The sequence below is a fragment of the Dromiciops gliroides genome, chromosome 2 (genome assembly GCF_019393635.1).
Source record: "Dromiciops gliroides isolate mDroGli1 chromosome 2, mDroGli1.pri, whole genome shotgun sequence".
Taxonomy (NCBI): domain Eukaryota; kingdom Metazoa; phylum Chordata; class Mammalia; order Microbiotheria; family Microbiotheriidae; genus Dromiciops; species Dromiciops gliroides.
Window position 1 is genome coordinate 70,731,949 of NC_057862.1, and position 19,820 is coordinate 70,751,768.

Here is a 19,820-nt window from a genome sequence, read left to right on the forward strand (position 1 = left end):
TATTTCAGATAAGAATTAGGCCTTTTATATGGAGAGTGATTTGAATTACAAATCTTTACCCTCCATATGTGTCTGCCTGCCACAGTCCTTGGAGACTAGCTTAATTATTTGTAGTGAGTGGAGCTTCCCAGTTGAGGACTAGAAATATTTAGTACAAATAAAGGAAAGTAGAATTTGAACGACATCAGAATGAAAACTAGTATCTTTTAGTCGGTTTCAAGTGTTAGGTATTTTAACACTTCTAAGTACTAAAATTTTAGTGTTCTAAGGCCTATGTATTTTTTAAATTTCTTGACAATTCAGCATTCTTTTCTTATTTCATATGGCAGATTAGAGGCTTTTAAGCAGTTACATGCCTCTTACTGAATCCAGGACTCTAACTTTCTGTGTTCGTGACCTAATTTGTTATATATGCAACTTTCCCTCACTCCCTACTTCCAGATTCTCATCCTATATTTTCTTAGCACAGCCTCATACAATGATCTCACCCTTTAATATTTTCCTTAATTCGATGGAACCATGTACTATTTCTAAATGTGGATTCTAGCCTGATTCCAATTTACTCCAACATAGGAATTCAGTGGAAAAGACCTAAGCTGACATCCTTTAATATATCATTTTCCCAAGATATTTCTATTCAGTGAATTATCAACACAGAACAGGAGAAGGCAAACAAGAGGTCAGTATGTGAAAGGAAAAGAAGAAGGCAACTGACTTCAAGCAAGTCTAATTTCTATGGAAAAATCAAACTAGCCTTAAGAGTGAGCAGGTGAAATCATAAGCACCGTCACCTGTTAGTGAGATGAAAGGAGCAGCTGAGAGGAATATGGAGAACTCTAGTGTGTGGTTTGAGCTCTGACAAATCCATCCCACAATGAGGAATTGCTACCTACCTTGGACAGGTCATTCTCTGTGTCTACAGTCTCCTCCAGGTCTTCCCATTCATCCTTGCTATTGCCAGACTCCTTAATAGGCAAAGATACTGAGTGAAGTCCCGATGTGCAAAATGGTGGCTGAAGAGTGGTCCCTGAAGGTGCTTCCAACCATACTCCGTAAGAAAGTGGAGTTGCAGATGTAGTACTTACAGTAAGATATTCTTCATCAACAGGAGTGGGAGAAGGAAACTCAGGTAGACAGTACTTGTAACATTCATCATAGTCCCTCCTTTCAAATCCAGGGCTTAAAGAAAGAGAAATCTATGTATTCCCCAACATTTTATGATCAACTTCTCACTCTACATTCATATTACGGCATATTAACCTCAAAAAGAAAAAAACTATGATTGTGCCAAATGGTCTTCTAGCATAAAATTTCTACTACAGCTAGGTGGCACCATAGTGCAAAAAGCACTAGAACTGGAGTCAGAACAACCTCCAAATTCAAACCGAGCCTCAGATATTTGCTAGCTGTCCCCCTAATAGGGGATAAGTACTGTTTTACCTTTACTAGGAATAATACCTGGCCCATATGTCTTTATTAATTAATTTGGGAGTTTTAATAATAATATTTAGTATTTCCAATAACATTTTAAATTTTTTTTATTTTTAGGCAGGGCAGTGAGGGTTAAGTGACTTGCCCAAGGTCAATAAGTCAAGTGTCAGAGGCTGGATTTGAACTCAGGTCCTCCCGAATCCAGGGCCAGTGCTTTATCCACTGCGCCACCTAGCTTCCCCTCTAATAATATTTTAAAGCTAACAATACACATTTACATGTTATATCCTTTGAACTTCATAACCCCCCCTCCGAGGTGAACACTATAGATTTTATTATCCCCATTTACAAACAAAGAAACTAAGGCACAGAACAATTAAGCAACTCACCTGTGGTCACATAGCTAGCAACTGTCAGATGCTGGGTTTGAACCCAGGTCCTTCTGATTCCAGATCTAACACTCTACCCATCTTGCACTGTGCTCGTGTAAAGGAACAGAACTTTAAGGGATCCAAGAGTTTTGCCACCAATACAGGAAAGTAAAGGATCACAAACCCCTTTATACAACAATGTTTTTCTCAAAATTCTCCAAGATCCCTCACAGAGAAAACTGTGAGTTGAACCATATAAAATAAAGCCCAGCATTTGAAAAACAATAACTCCTTCTAAGAAATGCTGCAGGAAAACTGTTCTGTGAAGACTCATTGTCTGATGAGAGAGCTCAAGGATTTAAACAAGCAGGAGAAGAGCCCAGTGGAGAGGTTTCCTGGGCTTCCTTTTATTTAAAACAACAGTCTCCATTGACAACACAGGACAGTATGCTTAGAGGTGACAAAAAGAAAAAAAGAAAACATCTAAGAGAAAAACAAAGAGACAACTCAAAAATCAGAAATAAAGCATTACAGCACTTTCCAATTGCTGGAAATTACTGAATTGGAAGATAACTAGGTGGTTCAGTAGATAGAGCCCTGGGCCTGGAGTTAGGAAGACTTAAGTTCAAATCTGGTCCCAGACACTTGACACTTACTAGCTGTGTGATCCTAGGCAAGTCACTTAACCCTCATTGCCCCACAAAGAACAAATAAACAAGCAAACAAAAACAAACCTGGTCCCAGACACTTGACACTTAGTAGCTGTGTAATCCTGAGCAAGTCACTTAACTCTCATTGCCCCACAAATAACAAATAAACAAACAAACAAAAACAAATCTGGTCCCAGGCATTTACTAGCTGTATCACTCTGGGCAAGTCATTTACCCTGTTGGCCTCGGTTTCCTCATCTGTAAAATGAGCTAGGGAAGGAAATGGCAGACCACTCCAGTATCTTTGCCAAGAAAACCCTAAGGAGAGTCATAAAAAGTTGGATACGACTGAACAACACTGAATTAATTTGAATAACTTTATTACATATAAAATATATGTGTGTATATAAAACTTTCCTTCCCCTTAACCCTCAGCTATTATATATTTATTCAAAATGCACTCCCAGATTCTTTCTCTTTGCTCCAGTCCCTCATAAAATTTTTAAGTTTTCCATGAACTAAGTTCCTTGTCAGGTATTGATTTTTTTTGTTATCTCCAGTACCCATGGCAGTGTCTTGCATGCAGTAGGTCTTTAATAAATATTGAATCAAATTGATTTGAAATGAATTGACTTCATCTTTATGTAGCCCCAGTCCCAAAGCCCATTGATCTGGTACACTCTCCTTACTGGTGGATATTAATGCCCACACCTTCATAAGGTGGTAGGGCAGAGTTGGTGAGAGCTTTAACTAGGCCCAGGGCATCAATCTCCACCAGTGAGGAGAGAATCCCACATTAATGGGCTTTGGGACTTGGGTTATACTGCTCCCCAAGTCTTTACACAATTATTATTCCCCATAGAACAAAGACAGAACTATCTTTCCATGCCTTTCTTGTTCAATCTGACATCATGAGCAGGCCTTTTGTCTTTTCTTCTAACTTTCTAATGATTTACTATTAATGAAATTGAGCATGAGTACAATTAAATTTTCTTTGCATCCATTTACATTTAAATATAGGAAATTCACCCCCATAAAAATGGCATAGCAACTTTTCAGGCACTTCCTATATCTGTATCAGGACTAATTTACACAGTAATTCTTATTCATATTTCTTCTTCTTGTAGGGTTGTGATTAGCACATTCCCTTGGTTCTGTGGGTTCTGTCTTCTACTCCACAGGAATTAGGGTTGCTGGGGGCAACTAGGTGGTGCAGTGGATAAAGCACTGGCCTTGGATTCAGGAGGATCTGAGTTCAAATCCGACCTCAGACACTTAACACTTACTAGCTGTGTGACCCTGGGCAAGTCACTTAACCCTCATTGCCCTGCCCAAAAAAAAAAAAAAAAGGAATTAGGGTTGCCACAGGAATTATTAGAATCACATGGGAAGAAAGAACTCATGGTATCTGAATACAGATTGAAGCATTCAAAAATGATGGGAAGGGAGGACAGTTTCAGAGAAACCTACGGAGCCTTGCATAAATTAATGCAGAATGAAGTGAGCACAAGAAAACAATTTATACTATAAAAACAAGATTGTAAAGAAAGATACTTTTTAAAATCTTAAGAATTCTGATGCAACAACCTAACATGATTCCAGAGGACTAATGAAGAATACTACTCACATCTTGACAGAGAGGCAATGAACTAAATATGTAGAAGGAAGCATACATTTTCAGGCATGGATAGTGGGAATTTATTTTGCTTTGCTATACATATTTGTTACAAGATTTTCTAATGGGGGTAGAAGTAGAGAAAATTGATTTTTGTTAAAAGGGAAAAAATTAAACTCATTTGTGGACAAGGGAAAAAAAGAAAGAAACATGTAGATGTGGTGAGCACTCACAAATCAATTTATAACATTGTTATCAAATTTCCATATGACCAATAATAAAGAGATATAACAAAATGACAAAAAAGAAGCACATGGATGTTCACACACATAGGTGTTGTAAAGGGCAACCCATGCCTTGTTTCATATGACCCTTTGCCTGTGACATAGATAGAACAAGGAGAAATATCACCACTTTATAGATAAGGAAATTGAGGTCCAATAAGGTTAAATGACTTGTGCAACAATGGAGAACTAGTCAGTGGTTGAGCTGAAGGATAGACCTAGGTCTTTATACACAATGACTTCTTTCTTTCAGTGTCATGGAGTTACAGTAGGTATCTGCACACATATCATATAGAAAGGTTAAGTTATACTGGCTACTTGCTCTGTTCATATAATACATTGCTAAGAACAGTACAGCTAGGTCCAAATTAGTATGAATGATGAATCCCCTAAAGTGGTCGCATTATTCAAATTCACACTGCATATTTCCATTGAGTTTGAACCAATTGCCATATTTTACATAGTGGTAACTTTGAATAGTGTGAAATTGGAGAACATGTGACCACTTTAGGGGATTCATTATCCAAACTAATCAGGACCAGCCTATAAAGAGCTACTTCTTTTCAATGATACTTTTAACTAGGGAAGAAAAAAAATAAACCCCCCCAAAGTTCTGTTCTGATGTTTCATCACAGTGAGGAGCTGACCTTGGGTTCTTGATAATAATAATGATGATAGCTAGCATTTATATGGCACTTTGAAGTTTACATAGCATTTTATGTTATCTCATTTGATCCTCATAGCAACCTCTTAAAGTAGATGCTATTATTACTGACAATGAAACAGGCTAAGAGGTTAGATGAGGGGAGCTAATGAGATTACTGAGTCAAATAGTATAGGGGGAGAAGAAAAGAGGCCAGAGCCCCGTTGGGCTACCCATGGTTAGCAGGTGTGATCTGTATGAAGATTCAGCAAAAGATATTGAGGCATAGTTACATAGTTAGCAGACCAATAAGGAGAGTAGTGTTCTGAAAACCAAGAGAGAAGAGAGTTAAGGAGAAGAACATGATCAACTCTGTCAAAGGCTGCAGAGGTCTGACAAGAAGCCCTTAGAGATGGCAGTTAAGAGATCACTGATAATATTGAAGAGAGCACTTTTAGTTGAATGATGAGGTTGGAAACCAGACTGCAGAGAGTTAAGAAGAGAGTCAGACACTTAACACTTACTAGCTGTGTGAAACTGGGCAAGTCACTTAACTCCAATTGCCTCACTAAAAAAAAAGAAAGAAAAAAAGAAAAAAAAGAAGAGAGTCAGAGGAAAAGAAGTCTAGACAACTATTGTAGCTGACCTTCCCAAGGAGGTTAACCACAAAAGGCTGGAGAGATATGAGACAATAGCAGAGAGAGAAGGGTCAAGTGAGGATTTTCTGAGGATGGGGGCAGCAGTAAGTAAGCAGGGAGAGATTGAAGAGAAGTGAGAGAGTAGGGATGATAGAGGGGTCAATCTTCTGGAGAAGATGGGAAGGAATGAGATCACTTGTGTATATACAAGGGTTGGCCGTGGTCAAAAGGAGAGCCATCTCATCATGTGAGACTGGAGTAAAAAAGAGACAGTGACAGGTAGCCAGTGCCAGAGGGGGGGATTTGAACTCCAAGCCCAGCATCCTATTCACTACACTACTTACATACTTCTTGAAGGACATGTCAGTGAAATACACACTTTGGCCAGTCTCCACAAAACTGGAAGAGTTTTGAAGAAGAGCAGTAACAAGCTGTTATCTATGTCTGTTGTGCAAAGACGACCCCAGCCAAGTGTGAATAGGTTCATCATCAATAGGTGATGCATTTTTTGACATAGCAACTCTTAAAGACAACATACTAAGTCACTCAAAGAACCATATTCTGTGTCAGTGGAAGGGGTACCTATACCAGTGAAATCACAGATCCTTAAAGTATTAAAGCATTTGGGGGGAATTATTTTTAAAATTGAAAATTCTTAACCCAAATAACTATTAGATACTTGCTCTCCTCTCTGTATGGGAAAGTTAGCTATCATAAACTCACAGAAGGAAGTCCTCCAATAGGTCTACAAAAGCTTTGGAAAATGATTCCACCAATCAGAGACAGGCCTTTCTCCCCTTAATATATGTCCAAAGTATTTTGTCTTACCCTGTAGATCCAAGTGATTAAGATAAACATTCAGTAAAGCTACTCAGCATTAAATAATTGGCAATATAAATTGAGAGCTAGAAGGAACCTTAGAGACTATGAAGTTCAGCATTTCATTTTACAGATGAGGAAACTGAGGCTAAGAGAAGTTAACTTATTTGCAGCAATCTCCATTTTTCCCAAGTCCGTGCACAGAAGAGAAAAGAAGTTCAGAAGAAGGTTAAAGAGGACAGTTTTGAAAGTAATGTGTGGAATTCTTTATGGTTGGGTTTTTTTAGAAATAAAGCAAGGATTATGAAACTGAAGTTTGTGGTTTTATGTACAATCCTCTTTTTGTGTTCTTCTGAGTATATGAAAAGGCTTGGGTTTGAGTTTTTGTGTGTTTAAGTTCAGAACAAAATGCATTTTGATTATGTCATATTCCACCATTCCATTCATCTACACTGTCTTATCCATAGACTTTGAGCTGGAAAAGACTTTAGGGGGCTGTCTAGATCAACTTTCTCATTTTATATATGAGGAATGAGGACCAAGGAAACTGGGACTTTCCTAAGATCACGCACGTGTCAGTCAGGATTTGAACCCAGGTCCTCTGACTTCCAGAGCCAATGTACTATATTCATTATACTGTCTCCCAAACATGTATAACATATATACATGTGTATATGTGTGTATATATGTACATATAGACATATATTATGTTAATACTTATGCTTCTTTCTGTCTTTATCTTCATTTGATAGCACCAGTGAGTTGGGAAGGCAAAATATAATAGGAAGAAAACATATTCAGCCATCTTATGTTAAAAAATAAAAAATAATAACCCTAATGCTGACTTTCATACAGTACAAAGTGTCCCTTTCTTTATGTCCCCATTTCCACATATAACCTTTCAAGCTGGACTTTTATGACTCTTCCCTTTCAAAATTAGAGAATGACTGATGAATAAATGATTAAAGGATGAAAAACTTTCTCTACTTCCCTCCAATTCCTACTCCCAACCTAGCCTTGCCCTTCCTTTCAGCAGACAGCATCACATTCTACCAAGAAGACTGAGGCCATTAGGCACATTCTTCCTCCTTTCTATCAAAACCACTCCATCTTTTCACCAGTCCTTTTCTCAGATTCCTTGTCTTGGAAAAAGAGAGAGTTTCCCTCATTGCCAAGGCTATATTTTGGACCATTGACTTCATAACCTCCCACCACCTAATAAATCAGATGCATCAACTATTTTATTTTTCTTCAACACCATTAATATCTCTCTTGACCAAGTTTTTCCACCCCCAAACCAATTCAATTCAATAAATATTAAGTGTCTACTGTGTGATAGGCACTGTGCTTAAAATCTAATTGGGGAAGACAACACATAAAAGGAAGTTAGAAAGGGCTAAGGGACCCCAATCATACCCAGCATGGGAAGTATCTGTGGAGTTCAAACCAAGCAGAACAATGTATTGAAAGTAGAGAGTGAGCTAGAAAATCCAGATCCTGCCCTCTATAAAGGAAAGCTTGGGGAGGAGGGAGGAAGAATAATTTAGTGTTCCACCCACCAGGCCTCCAAAAAGAGGGGAGAAGAGGCTGACAGAGTAGGGAAAGTGCCCTGTCTGTGCCATGCCATAGGATAGGCTGAAAGAACTGAGGGTGTTTGGACTGGTGAAGAGAAGGCTTGGGGACGATATGATAGCTGCCCAAATGTAGATGAAGCTCTGCCAGGCAAAAGAGAAATTGTACTTGTTCAGCTTGGCTTTGGAAGGTAGAACTGGGCCAATGGGTACAAGCCACAAAGAGTCAGATGCCAGCTTGCTTAGGTTGACCTATCCCAAAGTGAAGGTGCTGTCTCTAAGACCTAGAGGATTACTGTGTGGGTACCGGTTAAACATAATGGTCTCTGAGGTCCCCTCAAAGTAAAAGATTCTGTGATTTTTATGAATAATTCCAACAAATTGTCTCAGAAAGTTTCCTTGGGATCTAAGGAAGGATTGGGAAGAAATAAAGCCTCCTTTTCCATCATGGTGCAGTGAAAGAATACAAAATATGGCATCAGGAGACCAGAGTTCAAATCCCAGTCCTTTTACTGATTAGTTTAATGACCTTGGAAAATCACATATTCTCTATGGGCCTTAGTTTCCTCACCTGTAAAATGAAAGGGTTGGGGGCAGCTAGGTGGTACAGTGGATCAAGCACTGGCCCTGAATTCAGGAGGACCTGAGTTCAAACCTGGCCTCAGACACTTGACACTTACTATCTGTGTGACCCTGGGCAAGTCACTTAACCCTCATTGCCTCACAAAAAAAAAAAAAACCCACCCAGAAAATGAAAGGGTTGCCCTCTATGATGCCTTCTAGTTCTATACAAATGTTCCTGTTATCTGAACACGTGAAAGTTTTCTCTTAAAGAGAAACATTACTTAGGGGCAGCTAGGTGGTGCAGTGGATAGAGCACTGGCCCTGGATTCAGGAATACCTGAGTTCAAATCCGGCCTCAGACACTTGACACTTACTAGCTGTGTGACCCTGGGCAAGTAACTTAACCCCCATTGCCCCACAAAAAAAAAAAAAAGAGAGAGAAGCATTACTGTGTGGCAGAGGGGAAAAGGATATCAGAATATATAGTTGCCATATCTGAATCTGGAGTTGGGGATTTGATACTCTTGAGGGCAGGTGAGATCCTTCTCTCAAGTAAAGCTTTTGTGAGACTCAAGATTCTCAGGAATAATAGACCTCTCACGAGGTGATGCCCCTACCCTGGCTCTGCATCACTGGACTGATAATAGAGGGAAGACAGTATCTCTTGCCTGATAAGGGAAACCAATTTGTCCAATGGTAGAGAAAGTGCATAATATAATGGAGTTTTGGTTTGGGAGTCAGGACCTGGGCTCAAATCTTGGATCTTTTCCTTTTATCTTTCTTTGTTACCCCAATGTTTAACACAGTGCCTGGCACACAATAAGCATTAATAAATGTGTTTTGACTGATTGTGTGACCTCTGGGTAACTTCCTTCCTTTGTAAAAGGACTAGATTAAATCTCATTGAAGTACAATGGATAGAGGTCTAGACTTGAATTCAGGAAGACTTCAGCCAAATGTTGCCTCAGACACTTACTAGCTGTGTGACCCTGGGCAAGTCATTTGACCTCTGCTTGCCTTAGTTTCCTCATTTGAAAAATGTAGGTAATAATAGTAACTACTTCCTCGGAGTGTTGTAAGACTCACATGAGATAATATTTGTAAAGCTCTTAAAGTGCTATCAAATGCTAGCTATAAGGGAGAGGAAAAGGTGATGGTGATTTTTATGCCCTAAAAGATAAGTTTAGCCTTACCTGATAGCAACACCTGGCACCATTTGTTGGGAGGTAATATCACAGATCCTACCAAGAGGAAACTACAGGAGGATCCATTATAAGGAATTATATCTAATGCCTCCTCTTGGGTGCCACTTAGTAACCATGCTAGAGAAGCCATACCCAAAGCATGGCCTGAAGTGGTCTGATGGGCACTAGGGAGCACTATAGAAAGAGCTGTGCTTAACAACACCAGCTGGGAACACCCATGTGGAACATGCCTCTTTCTGCCTGTAAATGCTTGAGACTCTATGTGGTCCTTTGGGAGAAGGGCTGCTCATTGGAGGGTGTCTCTTATTTTCAATGAGTTCCATTGTGGATTCTATTTTGCTTTTTCTTCAACTTTTCATAAAATCTCCTTTCTTTAATTTCCTGAAATTTGTGCTCATGAGTGGAGAGTTCACTTTAAGATGCTTTGTCTCATACAGTGATCTCAAGTTGGCAATAAGCCAAATGAGTTAGAAAATCTCGAGTCATTTATGTAATGTGCTCATCTCTGAATCAAGAAACACACAATGCTGAGAGTCCAAGTTAATGTCGAGAAAATTTCCATGGGAGAAGTAGGGCTGAGATGAAATCATTAACATGACAGAACTCCTTGGCATCTGTGCCAGTGGGGACCTGATGCCCTGGGGATTGGGTCCTCTAGTGATGCAGCAATTTGCTTGACCCACCCCTACCTGACTGGCTTTTAAGAATTTTTAATTTTTTTTTCTGTTTAGAATTTTATTTTCCAAAATACATGTAAAACAAATTTTTACGTCAATTTTTTAAAACTTTGTGCTCCAACTTCTCTTCCTCACTCCCTTCCCACCCCCTACACCCCCAAACTCAAGCAATTCAATGTAAGTTATACATGAGTAGTCATGGAAAACATCCTGACATTAGCTAGGTTGTGAAAGAAAACAGATAAAAACAAAATTTCAGATTAAGGAATTGTCAAAAAAAATGTGTTTCAATCTGTTTTCAGATACCATCAGTTCTTTCTCTGTATATGGATTGCAATTTTCATAAGTCCTTCAGAGTTATATGGGATCATTACATTACTGAAAATAACTACATGCTTCCCAGAAGATCATCTTACACTATTGTTGTTATTTTGTATACAGTACATTTCACTCTGCTTCAGTTCATGTAGGTCTTTCCAGGTTTTTTTCACAGCATCATGTTCATTATAACTTTTATATAGTACCTTAAACTTGACAAAGAATTTTTTTCCCAATAGCCCAGCAAAGTAGGTACCATACATTTTGCCATTATGGTCAATCATGACAACTATTTCCCTCCATCCTATTCCCTTCCCATGATATTTATTCAATTTTCTATCTTCTTTTATCCTATTCCTCCTCAAGATTGTTTTACTTCTGACTGCCCCCTTGCCCACTCTGCCCTCCCTTCTGTGTTGTTGTTATTTTTCAATGCAACAAAAATTTATTTTATTTTTCCAGTTATATGTAAGGGTAGTTTTCAACATTCATTTTAGTAAGATTTAGATTTCAAAATTTTTCTCCCTCCCTCCCTTTCCTCCCCTCTCCACAAGACAGCAACAATCTGATATAGGTTATATATGTACAATCCACAGATGTTCTTTTTTTGTTGTTTTTTTGGTTTTTTTAGTGAGGCAATTGGGGTTAAGTGACTTGCCCAGGGTCACACAGCTAGTAAGTGTTAAGTGTCTGAGGCCAGATTTGAACTTAGGTACTCCTGACTCCAGGGCCGGTGCTCTATCCACTGCGCCATCTAGCTGCCCCCACAGATGTTCTTTTTAAAAGTTCTTTTTATGGGAGTGGATAGTATGCTTCATCATTAGTCCCTTGGGATTATCTTGGATCATTATATTGCTGAGAGTAATCAAGTTATTCACAATTGCTCAGCAAACAATACTGCTCTCACTATGCACAATGCCCTCCCAGTTCTGCTCACTTCACTATACATCAGTTCATATGAGTCTTTCCAGGTTTTTCTGGGATCATCCTGTTTGTCATTTCCTGTAGCACAATACCATTCCACTACAATCATATACCACTTCAGCTTCTTCAGTCCTTCCTCAATTGATGGACATTTCCTTGACTCCTAATACTTAGCCATCACAAAGAATTGCTATAAATATTTTCTCTTTTTCACAATTACTACTGTTAACTATTTCCCTCCATCCTATTCCCTTCCCCATGATATTTCAGATGTTTTTTAGAAACCTCACTTTTAGTACCATTTAACTTAGGCTCCTTCTCCAGACCAATGGGGAGTCCAGAAGAACTGAAAACTTCATGGTTTGGGGATGTAGGTTCTTGGATTCTTCTTCCTCACTGTTGTCCTCTTAAAGCTGGACAGCCTCAAATGCTACTTCTTGTTTTAAGGGTATTCTTGGAGATAGAAATTAAGTTGAAATTTCTTCATTGTCTTCTGTAAGAGAATAACTTTGAAGGACTTAAAATCTCTTTATCAATGCAATGACCAACGACCATTAAAGAGTACTGAGAATGAATAATGTTACTCGCCTCCTACCATAGAGATGACAAACTTCGTATGGAAAATAAGACATACAGTTTTGGACATGGACAATATAACATGTCTTGTTTAACTGTGAATATTTGGTTTAAGGGTTTTGTTTATATTTTTCTTTCAGTGGGCAGAATAAATTCATGTTCATTTTTTTAATTTTTGAAAGAAATATAGAACATTTGATATTGTGTTCAATAAAGAATGTATTAATTATCTAATATTTTCAAAGCACTATGGCCAATGCTAGGAGATACAATAGAAAAAATAAGTTTCTTTCCTCAGGGAGCATACATTTTAATATATACCCCCAAAAATAGATAAATAAATACAAGAGAATTTGAGGAGGCAGATGTACTATTTTTTTTCTTGGATTGTCAAGTACATGAATGAGAATAATGAGAAATAAATTAGGAAAGGCAATTATGATGAACTTTAAATGGAAGGCAGAGAAGTTGCTATTTTAGCTTTAGACAATCAGGAAGCAATGAAGATTCTTCAGCAGGTGAGTGAATTGGTCAGAGCAACGCTCCAGAGAGATTATTTTTATACTTCTCTAGAAGGTTGTTTGGAGTGGGAAGAGACTAGAAGTATGAAAATTACCCATGAGACTATTGAATAGCCTAGGAAGAGGAGATCACGTAATCAATAAACATTTATTAATCATTTAGTACATTCCAGGCACCATACTAAGTGTTGGGGATACAAAGTCAGATATAGAACAGTCCCTGCCCACAATGAGTCTATATTCTATCAAGAGAAACAGCATCTAAATCCATACAAAATCTATACCAACTAAATACAAGGTAATTTCGGGGGGTGGGGGGACCAGTAGATGGAAAGAATCAGGAAAAAGGCTTCACGTGGGACATAGCACTTGAAGTGAGGATTCTAAGAAGCAAAAGTGAGGATGAAGTGCATCCCAAGCATCAGGCACAATTCATGCAAAGTCTCAATGTCAGGAGATAGAATTCTATGTGCAAGGAACAGCAACAAATTTAGATTGGCTAGAATGGAGAAGGAGAGTAATGACTCATATTTCTGGAAAGGTAGGTTGGAGCCAGGTTATTAAGGGCTTGAAATGCCAAACACACTAGTTTGAATTTGATTCTAGAAGTGATAAGACTCCAAACCTAGCTGCTGTAGCTTTTTCTCCACTGACCTCCATTGCTTTGTACATGGTTAATGCTTCATAAATGTTGATTGATTAATTAATTCTTCTGCATGGGATGGATGTAATGTGGGTTCCCAAAGGATGTGCCAACAGAACACATGCTCTCAGAGGTCCTACCAAACTTGAAAGGGTTCAACTATAGGCTCAGGAACAGAATATGGGTTGATTGTCCATGAATGATCTCGCTAAATTCAGAGGTTCATTACTACGTTATCGGTCACTAGATGCTAAACTCTTTCTTCCATTCATGAAAGCTTTTTAGGCATTGGCATTTGTGATGTGTATTCCAGGAAGGAGTAACTGGCCCAATGAAATCATGGATTCCTAAAGTATTTAAATATATGTACACTTTATAGTATGTTATATCCTTTAGTCAGTTAATGAGTATTAATCATGCATCCACTAAGCTACCAGAAACTGCACTTAGCACTGAAAATACCAAAAAAAAAAAAAAAAAAAAAAAGGAAGAAAAAACCTCACAGTCCTTACTCTCAATCAAGGAGAACAAGTAAGTGACACAGTGGATCAAGTCCTGAACCTGGAGTAAAGACCACCAGATTTCAAATCCAGTTTGTGACCCTGAAAAACTCATTTAACCTCTGTTTACCTCAGTTTCCTTATCTGGATAATAGAAATAATAAAAGCACCTACCTCCCAAGATTGTTGGGAGGATCAAATAAAGTAAGACTTGTAAAATTCTTAGTATAATGTCTGATACATAGTAGGTATTTGATAAGTGCTTCTCTCCTTCCTTCTTTCCTCAAGGAGCTCACAGTCCAACTAAGGAAACAACATCAAAACAATCATGAATATAAAAAAGCGATATACAGAATAAATTGGAGATAATCATCAGAGGGAAGGCCCTGGAATTAAAGGGGATCCCACTATCTTGTAGAAGAAGGGATTTTTATCTTGGACTTGAAAGAAGCCACACAAGCCAGGAGGTAGAGATGAGGGGGAAAAGAATTCTGAGCAGGGGCAACAGCCAGTGAAAATGCCTGGAATCTAGAGAAGGACTGTCTTGTGGAAGGAACAAGAAGGATGTCAATGTCACTGGATCACAGAGTATACAAGAGGAGTAAAGTAGGAGAAAATTGGAAAAGTAAGAGGGTGCCATGTTGGAAGGGCTTTCAAGGCCAAACAGATGATTTATATTGAATCTTAGACTTAATAAGAAACCAGTGGAGTTCATTGATTCTCTAGGGAAGACATGGTCAAAGCTGTGTTTTAGGATGATTAATTTGACAGCCAGCTGGAACATGAATTGGAATGGTGAGCTACTTAAGGCAGAGAGAGTAATCAAAAGGTTACTTCTATAGTTCCAGTATGAAGCAATGAGGACCTGCACTGCAATGGAGGCTGTGTCAGAAGACAAAAGGGGGCAGATACAAGAAATAATACCAAAACACGGAGTGTCATTTGTCTATTGATCAGTCTAGCTGAATTCAAAGGCTCATAATCAGAATATGAGTTATCATATGCTAAATTGTTTCCACTACTCATTAAGAACATCTAGTAAAGCATAGGAATGGAATGGGATGCCTCAACTCGTAGTTACAGAAGTAAAGATATACCAGGAGAGAGAGAGAGAGAGAGAGAGAGAGAGAGAGAGAGAGAGAGAGAGAGAGAGAGAGAGAGAGAGAGGATGACATCTTAGCTTGCAAGCCTGAGTGACTGTGAGGATGGTGGTACCTTGACAGTAACAAGGAAGTTTAGAAAGGAGATGGGAACAGGGTTACAGGAGTAAAATAAGTTAAGTTTTAGACATGTTGAGTTTAAGATGTATACAGGACATCCAATTTGAGGTGTCCAATAGGCCATTGGGAATGTGAGTTTTGAGGTTAGGAGAAAGGTGTGGGCTGAATAAGTAGATATGAGAATCATCAGATTTTTGTTTCATAACATTATAGAAAGACCTATGTCTAATTACTAACTTTGACACCACATCTTTAAATCAATCAACAAAAAATTATTAAGTATTTACTATGTGCCATGCACTGTGCTAAGTTTTAGGATACAAAAAGAAACAAAAGACAGTCCCTAACTTGATGGAACTTACAATCTAATGGGGGAGACAACATGCAAAAAAAATTTTATGAAGCAGGTTATATACCAGATAAATAGGAAATAACTAACATGAGGGGGGCACTAGATTTAAGAGTGGGTGAGGAAAGCTTCCAGTGAAGGATAGGATTTTAGCTGGGACTTAAAGAACCTTAGCCTCCTTGAGGCCTCCCAATCACTTGACCTGCCTTGAGCTTCAATTTGCCCATCCATAATATAGGGGTAATGATTTTTGTACTATCTATTTCGGGGTGATAATGAGGAAAATGCTTTGTGAACCACCATGTGCTATAGAAACATATATAATAAGCAGTTATTAATGTCTTCTTTGGCCAGTCATTTTGCTAGGTGTCAGGAAAATAAACATGAAGAATGAAATCATTCACAAGGAGCTTACATTCTAATGGGGAAGACAACAAATACATACAAATAGAGACAGAGACAGAGAGAAAGATGGATATGGATATGGATATGGATGCAGATATGAATACAGATATGGATGTGGGTATGGATATGAAAAAGACAGCAATGCATCCACTTTGAACCAGTAGATTTGATTTAAAAGAGTAGTGGTAGTTAAAACTAAAATAATAGGTTAGGGTCACATCACAGAGAGCAATGAATATCATGCTAGAGATCTGGGATTTTATTCTCTAGGCAATTGGGAGCTACGGAAATTTGATGAGCACGTGAGAGTCATGATCAAATCTGTTGGTTTTGCTTTCTGAACAAACTTTCATCATATCTATAATTTACATCATATGAAGCCCTTGGTCAGGAACACAACCCCCAAATTTCCACTGAGAAAATATAATCTACTTTAGGACTGACTCATTTCTGGCATAATTTCCAGGAGCCATTTGCAGTGATGACTGTACCAATGATTAATAACAATCACAGATGTAGATAAGCATCTTTAATTAGAACTTGAATAATTTCTCTCTCACATGAAACTTTCAGCTCCATGCCAGCTATTGGCTAAAGCCACATAGCAAGGTAACTCAAGGTTTAGGATTAAACAAGGACTACAAATTCAATTCAGTTCAGTTCAACTGCCATTAATTGCCTGCTGTGTGAAAAGATTATGCTGGGCATTATGGATTTAAATCTATTTCAATTTTTTTGTTTGTTTTTGATCCAGACCTAAGTATCTCAGAAGCTCACCTGTAATCTGTAGTCTTAAAGTAGGGATTCTCAACCTGTTTTGTGTCATGGATCTCATTGGCAGCCTGCTAAAACCTATGGACCCCTTCCTAAAATAATGTTGTCAATGCATAAAATAAAAATAAATATGATTACCAAAGAAGCCAATTATATTTAAATAGTTATCAAAATATACATATGTATACATGTGTATATATATCACTATATTATATATGATATTTTAATATATAACTTGCATATAATATACACATAATTTTATATTATAATGTATATGTTATATACATATAGGAATGTGTTGTATATATTATGTGATTTACATGTAATATATATTTTGTATCATATGTATATTGTGTATATTTGAGAATATATTGTTTGTCATGTATGTGATGTATAATTTATATATAATACATTATAGTAAATGAAATTATAGTTATATATTATAATATGTATTTGTACATACATATAGGCAGGCAGGAACTGACTCCCAGTATTCTTGACTCTACCCACAATGCCTCACTAACTCTTCAGGCATTGAGGATTAGAAATTCAGAAATGAAAGTCGTTGCTCTCAAGGAGTTTACAAGTTCAGTATTCTGCGAGTTAGTTGACCCACATATTTGCTTTTTCTGATTATTTTCAATACCCAAAATCATTGGGCACTTGAGTATTTTAAAAGCCCTCATCAATGAACGTCGGTGTTTAGTACTCATTACAAGGCTGAGGTTCAGCCTTTTATCAAAGAGGTCCTAGCAAGGACAGAATCAGTAACCCTTTGGGCTTCAAGTAATCAGTTTTCTCTCCCTTCACCTCCCTTTTACCCCTTCTAGATGACAGCAGTTGTCATTAGAGACCTTGCCTCAGTCAGCCATCTGCTGCCCCCTCCTGGTCATGGCTGATACCACTAGGTCCCTGGGAGTATCTAGGCTCCTGCTAACAAGGCAGCCAGGTGTCACTTTGGAATCCAGACCTCTTCTAAACTGTCCAACAGAATACTTTCACTTCAATGACTTGTACAAAGTGCTGATTATAGTCTATGATACAACTCCCTTTGGTACTGAATCATGCTGCTGCCCTGGATTGTTTGATAACTTTTATAGATTTATGTATTCAGGGGTTCTTAAAATAGAGTTTACGGACTCTTGGCAGGGAAGTAATGGATAGATTTCAGGCAGTTTGAGAACTTGGATGGGGAAAATATTACTTCTTTATTTTTACTAGACTTTAAGTGAAATTTAGCATTTCCTTCAATTATGACTGTAGATAATAAACATTCTTCTGTGAAAGGGTCAGTAGACCTCACCAGAAGGCCAGGGTGGTCTAGGACCCACAAAAATGTGAAACCCCTTGGTCTAAATGATAAACTCTTTTTAAAAGGCACATCCTTCCATCCTTCCTTTGTTCCTTACTTCCTTCCTTTTTCCTTTCTTCCTTTCTTCCTTCCTCCCTTCCTCCCTTTATTTCTTTTTTCTTTTCTTTCTTCCTTCCTTTCTCCCTTTATTTCTTTTTCCTTCCTCTCTCTATTTCTTTTTCCTTCCTTCCTTCCTTCCTTCCTTCCTTCCTTCCTTCCTTCCTTCCTTCCTTCCAGAGATTTTAACAGTTTTTGAACTCAATCAATTACACTGAAACATTTTCCACTAAGGCAAGTCTAACAGAAAGGCAACACACTATAATGGACAGAAAGACCTGGCCTTGGAGTCAGGAAGACCTGGTTTCAAGTCACTCTGGTCAAGTCACTTAACCTCTTATTACCTCTTGTATGTAATTCTTGAAGATGAGAAGTTACAAACCAGTTTCTGGTATATATTGTAAAGGAAATCACAGATCCTGAACAACAATAACAAAAAGTCAGGGAACTAGTAACCCTCATTTTTTGTGAATGAGAACATAGACAAAAAGTTAAATTATAAAATTGTGATAAACAAATGCTTTGTCAGTTTTAAGAATAAATGCTGGGGCAGCTAGGTGGCACAGTGGATAGAGCACCGGCCCTGGAGTCAGGAGTACCTGAGTTCAAATCTGGCATCAGACACTTAACACTTACTAGCTGTGTGACCCTGGGCAAGTCACTTAACCCCAATTGCCTCACTAAAAAAATAAAATAAAATAAATGCTCAGACATAAAAGTATAGACCAGAAATGACTATCATATTAATAGAATATTGTGCTATAAGAAATGATGAGCTCATTGATCTTTGAAAAAAACCACGGGGGCAGCTAGGTTAGCGCGGTAGATAAAGCACTGGCCCTGGATTCGGGAGGACCTGAGTTCAAATCCAGATTCAGAAACTTGACACTTACTAGCTGTGTGACCCTAGGCAGGTCACAACCCCAATTGCCTCACCAAAAAAAGAAAGAAAGAAAGAAAGAAAGAAAGAAAGAAAGAAAGAAAGAAAGAAAGAAAGAAAGAAAGAAAAAAAACACGGATAACTTGAACAATATAATGGAGTGAAATGAGCAGAACTAAGGGAACTTTATATAAAGTAACAGCAATAATATTTTAGGAACAACTTTAAGTGAATAAGTCATTTTGACTTTTATAGATACCCAAATTAACTACAAAGAACATATGAAGGAACATGCTATTTGCATCCAGAGAAAGAATTGATAAATAAGCATATGTATAAAATGATATTATATATACATATATATTTGTGTCTAATTGTAGCCATCTTAGGAAAGAAGAAGTTTAGGAATAGCAAATTATATATAATAGATTTGCAGTTTCATGTGCGATCATCTTTTTATTATTCTGCTATGTTATGGAAATGCTTGCTTTATTTACTGAATTAAAAATAAACATTTTTAAAAGGATTGGGAATATAAAGAAAAATCCCTTAAGGATGCTAAGAATACCAACTTCTTAGAATTTCATTTAACTATGAATGTGACTCCTAATTTAATCAAATTAAGTTGACAAGCTTTTATAAAGCACCTATTATTTGCTTAATACAACATCAGGCTTGTGTGCCATGTGCTTACCCCTCCAACATCTATGCTGAGTTCTGGACATACAAAGAAAGTCAAAAGACAGTCCATGTTCTCATAGAGTTTACAGTCTAATGTAGAGAAACAACAACAAACAACTATACACAAATGAGATATCCCAGGATACTTTGGAG

At 37.8% G+C, this 19,820-nt stretch overlaps 1 protein-coding gene across 1 annotated transcript in view; it reads right to left on the reverse strand.

Annotated features, from left to right (window-relative positions):
- Positions 1 to 19,820, reverse strand: part of FRMPD2 (FERM and PDZ domain containing 2) — a 315,586-nt gene that overhangs the window by 159,790 nt on the left and 135,976 nt on the right. The window contains exon 29 of the mRNA XM_043980068.1: positions 894 to 1,179. Coding sequence (XP_043836003.1) covers positions 894 to 1,179 — 286 coding nt within the window. The remainder of the gene's footprint in view (positions 1 to 893; positions 1,180 to 19,820) is intronic.